The sequence below is a fragment of the Tenrec ecaudatus genome, chromosome 10, assembly GCF_050624435.1.
Source record: "Tenrec ecaudatus isolate mTenEca1 chromosome 10, mTenEca1.hap1, whole genome shotgun sequence".
In the NCBI taxonomy this organism is placed as follows: Eukaryota; Metazoa; Chordata; class Mammalia; order Afrosoricida; family Tenrecidae; genus Tenrec; species Tenrec ecaudatus.
The window spans coordinates 48,457,688-48,464,335 of NC_134539.1; the positions used below are offsets into that span (position 1 = coordinate 48,457,688).

At 42.3% G+C, this 6,648-nt stretch overlaps 1 protein-coding gene across 1 annotated transcript; it reads right to left on the reverse strand.

The window, feature by feature from the left end:
• Window positions 1–5,243: 5,243 nt before the first annotated feature.
• OR2K2 (olfactory receptor family 2 subfamily K member 2) lies at window positions 5,244–6,194 on the reverse strand. Its single transcript, XM_075559024.1, has one exon. The coding sequence runs from the start codon at window positions 6,192–6,194 to the stop codon at window positions 5,244–5,246; it is 951 nt and encodes a 316-aa protein (XP_075415139.1).
• Between the last annotated feature and the right edge of the window lie 454 nt (window positions 6,195–6,648).

The following is a 6,648-nucleotide window of genomic DNA, read 5'->3' on the forward strand; positions in this document are numbered from 1 at the left end:
TGTTTTGATTTGCATCTCCTGGATGGTTAGTGATCATGACCCTGTCTTCATATGAACTGTCTGTTCATGTCCTGTGCCCGCTTTTTAATTGGGTTGTCGTCTGCTAATTGAAGCAGTGCAGTTTTCTATAGGTTTGAGCGATGACCCCATTGGCCAGTGGGTCATTATCGAAAGTTGTTGCACTCGTGGAGTCTCTTTTCACCCTTTGGATAAAGTCTTTTAATGCAAGTGGTTTTTTTAGTAGATCCCTATTGTAGTTGCATAGTTTCATGTCGACGTGATAAGTTGGTTATAGGGGTGGAGTCTAGCCTGTCAAACAGGTCACTGTCTGATTGATGCCTGCTTGTGGGCGTGGCTTTCTCATGAGGATTCTGGGAGTTTTCCTCTCTTCCTCCCTGGAGACATGTCACACTTTCTCTGTTTCACCTTCCTGTGAACAAGTCAGATGGAGCCACGCTGATGGCAGCCAGAGCCCTGGGGATGCTTCCACTGCCTCTGGACCCACAGAACTTTCCACCCGCCAGCCTGTGATCTTCCTGCATTCAGCATCATTGCATGTGCTGCTTGAGTCTTGAAAAGGAATTCATGGGCTAATATCGGGTTTATGAGCTAATATTGAACTTGTGGACTTGATTTGGACTGGGCTTAGATGTTTTATTAATGCATAATTACTTCTTGATATAGAGTTCTTACATATATGAGTGTTGTTAGCATAGGCCAGCCCCTAACAATATCATGGGATTCATAGGCACAGTTGTTCAGCAATAATATATAAAGATCATAGTAAAATCGTAGATGTTAAGAGAGGTAGGAGAGAAGATAACATAAAGGAGTCAGACATATTTTACAGTAGCATGCTCACCTCCGGGACAGCCATGACCTCAACAACAGCCAGGTCCACACAGAGAGCGGCAGGAGAGACTCTCTTTATTTCTAACCAAGGCCTATATATACTTAGGGGTGTGCAAGCTGCCCTGATTACAGGTAACCACCTACATCACAGGAAGGGGCTGTACAATAGGCATACATGCATGACAGGAAGGGGATGAGCCAGGGGCATACACGCAATAGGAAGGAGAGGTACTAAGGGCACACATGTGACAAGATGGGTAGACTCTAGATTCAAGATGGCAGCCTAACCTTGGTCACTCTTGAGTAGGCTCAACCTTGTCTCTGGGCTCTCCTTTAAGGAAACAATCCAATAGCCTTATCAGAAGGGAGGGGCCCTACTTAGAGTGGGACACAGTCTGACTGGTCTATATGGCTGGTAACCCTCAGGGAGAATAACCTCTAAGCAGCTTGCATTGACCTTCAAGTGTACAGTCATTTACCAAGTGATACACGCAGCATCCTAGGGTTGGCATATATTTGGGGGAGACAACCTGGGGAAAACCCCTTTTGCATCCCCCAGAGTGTCTCTGGATGTGTTTCTCTAGTCAACCCGGACGAACACAGTCCCAGTCCTAAAATTTGTTATGTAGTGTGTGATTTCCGTTATATTTGATCATTTATGCCTACAATAGGGCCCTTAAGTTTGTCCCTGTTTTCTTGTTGATGACCTTTATAGTTTTGGGATTTACATTTAGGTCTTTGATCCATCTGAAGTTTATTTTTTTATATGGGTCAAGGTATAAATTCTGTTTCATTCTACAAATGAAAATCCAATTTTGCCAGGACGATTTATTAAGAGACTATCACATTGAATGGTTTTTTGGCCCTTTTGTAGGCAAATGAAATTTTCCTTGGTTGTCTATTCCATTGGTCTATGTATCTATTATTATGCCAATATCAGCCTGTTTTAACTACTGCGGATGTCTAATAGGTTTTGAGATCTAGAAGTGAGAAGCCTCCTACTTCTTAAGAAATTCTTTGCTTATCTTTGATCTCTTCCCTTTCCATAGGAAGTCAGTAATTAGTCTCTTCGTTTATTTAAAGAGCATAGTTGGGCATCTGGATCTGACTTGCAAGGTTAACTATTTAAATGTCAGTCACTTCATCCCATCTCACTGCTGTGGTGTCCATTCTGACTAAGTGACACTACGGGACAGAGATGAATTGCCCCACAGGGTTTCTGAGCCGGTACATCTCCATGTAAGCAGGCAGCCTCCTATTTTTTCCATGAAACAACTGGTGAGTTTGAACTACTGACCTTGAAGTTAGCTGCCAATGCTTAACCCACTGAGCTTTGCCAGGACTCCTTAATACCTTTACAGTAACACTTCAACTAATATTTGACCAAACAATTGGGCACCATAACCTAGCCAAATTGACACATAAAATTGACCAGAACAGATGTGAGACAGTGTAAGATATGACAAAATAATAATTTATAAATTATCAATGGTTCATGAGGACCTGATGCCAAGGGCTTAAGTGGAGAGCAAATGTTTTGAGAATGATGAGGGCAATGAATGTACAGATGTACTTGACACAACTAATGGATGTATGTGTGCATTGTGATAAGACTTGTATGAGCCCCCAATAAAATGATTTTTAAGTAATTTTTAATTGACCATAACTATAGGTAAACCGGGAGCCCTGGTAGAAGAGCTATGCATTAGGCTGCTAACTGCAAGGTTAGTAGTTGAGAACCACCAGATGCTCCAAGGGAGAAAGACAGGACCTTCTACTCCTAAGACAGGACCTTCTACTCCTATAAGGAATTACGGTCTTGGAATCTCACCACAGCAATTCTAGTCTGTCCTCTAAAGTCTCTCTGGATCAGAATCGACTCGATAGCCACGAGTTTGGTTTTAGGATCTTCAAGTTCATTGACACTTCTGTAATCTACATTCTGCTCTTGAGTCCACCCAATGCATTTTTTTATTGCAACTATAGTACTTTTTTACTTTAATTTTTCTTTCTTTGTTGAGTTTGTCTATCTTTCCATTCAAAGCTCTTGCTTCTAGGAGCATGGTTCTTGCCACTGCTGTGAAGTAGATTGACAATCACAATATGGGCTGTTCTCTTTTCCTTTGTTAGATGTTGAGATTGTCATCTGTGGAGTGATTCTTCAAAGTACACCTTAGACATGTAGAATATTATATGAGATTCTGGGTCTTGTTTAAATACTGTGGGAGATGTGTGTGTGTGTGTGTGTGTGTGTGTTTCCAAAGGGAGTTGACCAGGAGATGGTGTGTGTGTATGTGTGTGTTTCCAAAGGGAGTTGACCAGATGGGGTGTGTGTGTGTGTGTGTGTGTGTGCTTCCAAAGGGAGTTGACCAGGAGATGGTGTGTGTGTGTGTGTGTGTGTGTGTGTGTGTGTGTGTGTGTGTTTCCAAAGGGAGTTGACCAGGAGATGGTGTGTGTGTGTGTGTTTCAAAAGGGAGTTGACCTGATTAGTCGCCACAAGTTACTAAACATCTTCCGTGAGATTAGTTTTCAAAGATGTTGCTGTTATTCAAATCTACATTGTATGTATGCCCTTCCATGGAAAATTTGGGAGACAAAGAACAATCTCCCTCGTAGTTCAGTTCTCAAAGTCTTTCTTACACTGTTTAAGAGCAGAGCCATACACTTGTGGTGAAACTTGGGCTAAACCCAGGCATTCCGATACAATTTAAGAGGTCGTTCCTCTCTACAATCTCTCATCACCCATACTTTCCCCCTTGTTCTCCATGTCCTTGTCACCTTGTCAACCTTCTTTGGCTTCCATGTGCCATGCCTCCTTCTGCCAGAGGGCCTTTCACAAGCTGGCCCATTACCAAAGACACTCTCTTCCCCGTCCCACATCATTTTATGACAGCAGTGCCATTTTATGAGGCATTTATTAAGTACACTTGAATTTTATGTTAGCATAAAAATAAATTCTCTCCATCCTGGAATTTGCTAGCACAAACGGTGACTCTGAAATTGCCAGACTATGGTTGTGACCATGGGTTGGGAAGTTAAGGCATCCAAACAGAAAGAAACACCCTTGTCCCGGGTGAGTGCTTCCTAGTTGGTTCTTCCTACGACTCCAACAGCCTTTACTCAGGTTCGCTTCTATGTCTCCTAAATAAGACTCTCTGCGAGCAGTGTCAAGGTTCCAAACCCGCCCCTATGTTCCATCAACAAAGTTTTACCGTGTGATTATTCAAAACTTCTTCATGGGTGAGTTACACATCCAGCAATATGTAATGGAAGTCCCAGATCTAAAGGCTTTAGCTAAGAATTTAATAATCCCAAACTCAACATCCAGTCCTGAAATATCTCACATCTGTCATATTTTAAAATTTGTCAGTGAGTTACTTTTTCCACTCAAAACCTCCCCCTCTCCAGGGAATGAAAGTAGGCATGTGAGAGCAGAGAAGATGAAGGAGAATATAAAATAAGAAAGTTTTAATGGAGAAAGAGGAACTAATGCAAGTTTTCTTTTGGGGTAGTAGCATTTCATTGGCATGATGCTTTCCAAAACTATGGACATCTCACCGTTTATATGAGAATTTCTTGAAGATGGGATGTTTCAGTCTGAAATACAGATACTGGACCCCACCACAGAGCTACTGGACCCAGAAATCAGAATCTCTGGCTGTAGGGGCTCAGAATCTGTACTCTGAAAAAAATATACACTTTTATAAATCAAATATTCAGAACAATGAGTGTCAATATGGTTGCTATCATTGTTGGACGGTTATAAAGTGAAACGCCTCATTGCCCACGTGGCTTCCGTTTCCTAAACGTCACGCATGTACTGACTTCTCAAATGATGTGATGGATTTAGGTCTGATGAATTTATTCCTGTGCTGAATGACTGCTGTAAACACTAAATACATAAAACAATGGGCATCCTTTTCTTCATGAAGCCTAACTTCCAAGGAAGAAAACAGACAAACATGCATACAATGGATAATTGGTGTATTGGTAGCAATCCCAGTTCTACAACTGTAAGCAAATCTTTACTTTTTTTTTAGGCTATTTTCTCATTTGCATAATCCCAGTCATCTTATTTGTTTCTTTATGTTCCCAGCTGAGAAGATATTCAGGTGTCTTCTGGCACTAACTTTCACCGGCTCCGAGTTTACTTATGGAGTAAGCAGGTGATGACTGTGGAATCCAGTACGTTTCACACGTAAGAGATACCCCCACATGCAAGACAGGACCCAGACACAAGTGCAAACTGGAATCTCTCATTGTCCTCAAACAAAAATCCCTCTGGGTACAAGTGTCTCAGAATTGTGAAACTGCACAGCTAAGATTCCAATTAAGAAGCATTACCCCCCGATCCACTCTGTCAGGGGCCCATCCCCAGCCCACGGACCCAGTTAGAGATTATCATGTGTTTGCTGCATAGTTATTCTGTCCAGCAGTTTTTTCACAGCCTCTTGGACGTCCTTGTTCCTTAAACTGTAAATTATGGGATTCAACATGGGGGTCAACACTCCATAAAGCAAGGAGATGATTTTGTCTATTTCTTGTGAGTTTGATGAAGAAGGTTTGAGGTACATGGAGAGGGCAGCCCCGTAATACAAAATCACTACGGTCAGGTGGGCACCACAGGTGGAGAAAGCTTTGCTCCTCCCTTCCGCTGAACTGATTCTCAGAATAGTAGAAAGGATGAAGAAATAAGAGACGCAAATTAACAGCATTGGGATGGGCAGGAGCAGCACACTGATCACCAGCATGATCATGTCCATGAGCAGGGAGCTTGTGCAAGCTAATTTTAGCACAGCCAGAATTTCACATGTGAAGTGATCGATGACATTCCCACAGAGGGGCACCTGTAGGGCAAAACTGGTCTCCAGCAGAGCAGTCAGGCAGCCCGTCATCCAGGAGACAGAGGCCATCTGCACACAGATCTGCCTGTTCATGATGATGGGGTATCTCAGAGGATTGCAAATGGCCACGTAACGGTCATACGCCATCACAGCCAGGAGCACACACTCCGTGGAACCCATAGCAAGGGACAGATACATCTGTACAGCACACCCAGACAAGATAATGGTTTTCTGGGAGGATAGCAAGTTCACCAGCAAAGTGGGAATGGAAGCAGATGTGTAACAGATATCCATGAAAGACAGATTCCCGAGGAACAAGTACATGGGGGTGTGAAGGCGTGCATCTAGGAGAGTGATTAAAATCAGGGTGCTGTTGCCGAAGAGGGTGATCAGGTACATTACAAGGCTGAAGACAAACAGAACAACTTCTAACTTGGGGTATCGAGAAAACCCCTCCAGGAAAAAAAAGCTCCAAATGGTGGAATTTCCGCCTTTCATTTTCTTTCTTTTACTTGGAGTTACTGTAATAGCTCTCTTCTCTTCGTCTCACCTGAGAACATAGAGAGAGAAAAACACATGCTTATTTAATTAGGAACACTACCACCACCCACCTCTACCTTAATCTCACTGTGATAAGCACAGTTTTACCATAAGAAATCAGAGCGCTGTATACTTACTCATCCAAGGGGTAAAGAAGCAGGCTTGAGGTACGTAAAAAGTTGGTCCTTTTACAATTAAATTTAGAAAACAGTGAATTTGAAAACAATTAAAGGGTTTAATTTGTGACCCCTCAGCTCCAATTCCTGTCCTCAGCATACAGGTTTTCAACAAAGATTTGAACGTGACAGAGTGAGGAAAAACACAAATGAGCAGAGAATAAATTATATATGAAAACCTCTGATTCCCTAGGAAATGCAAATATTAAATTCCCTTATAAAATTGTCTGAAGATC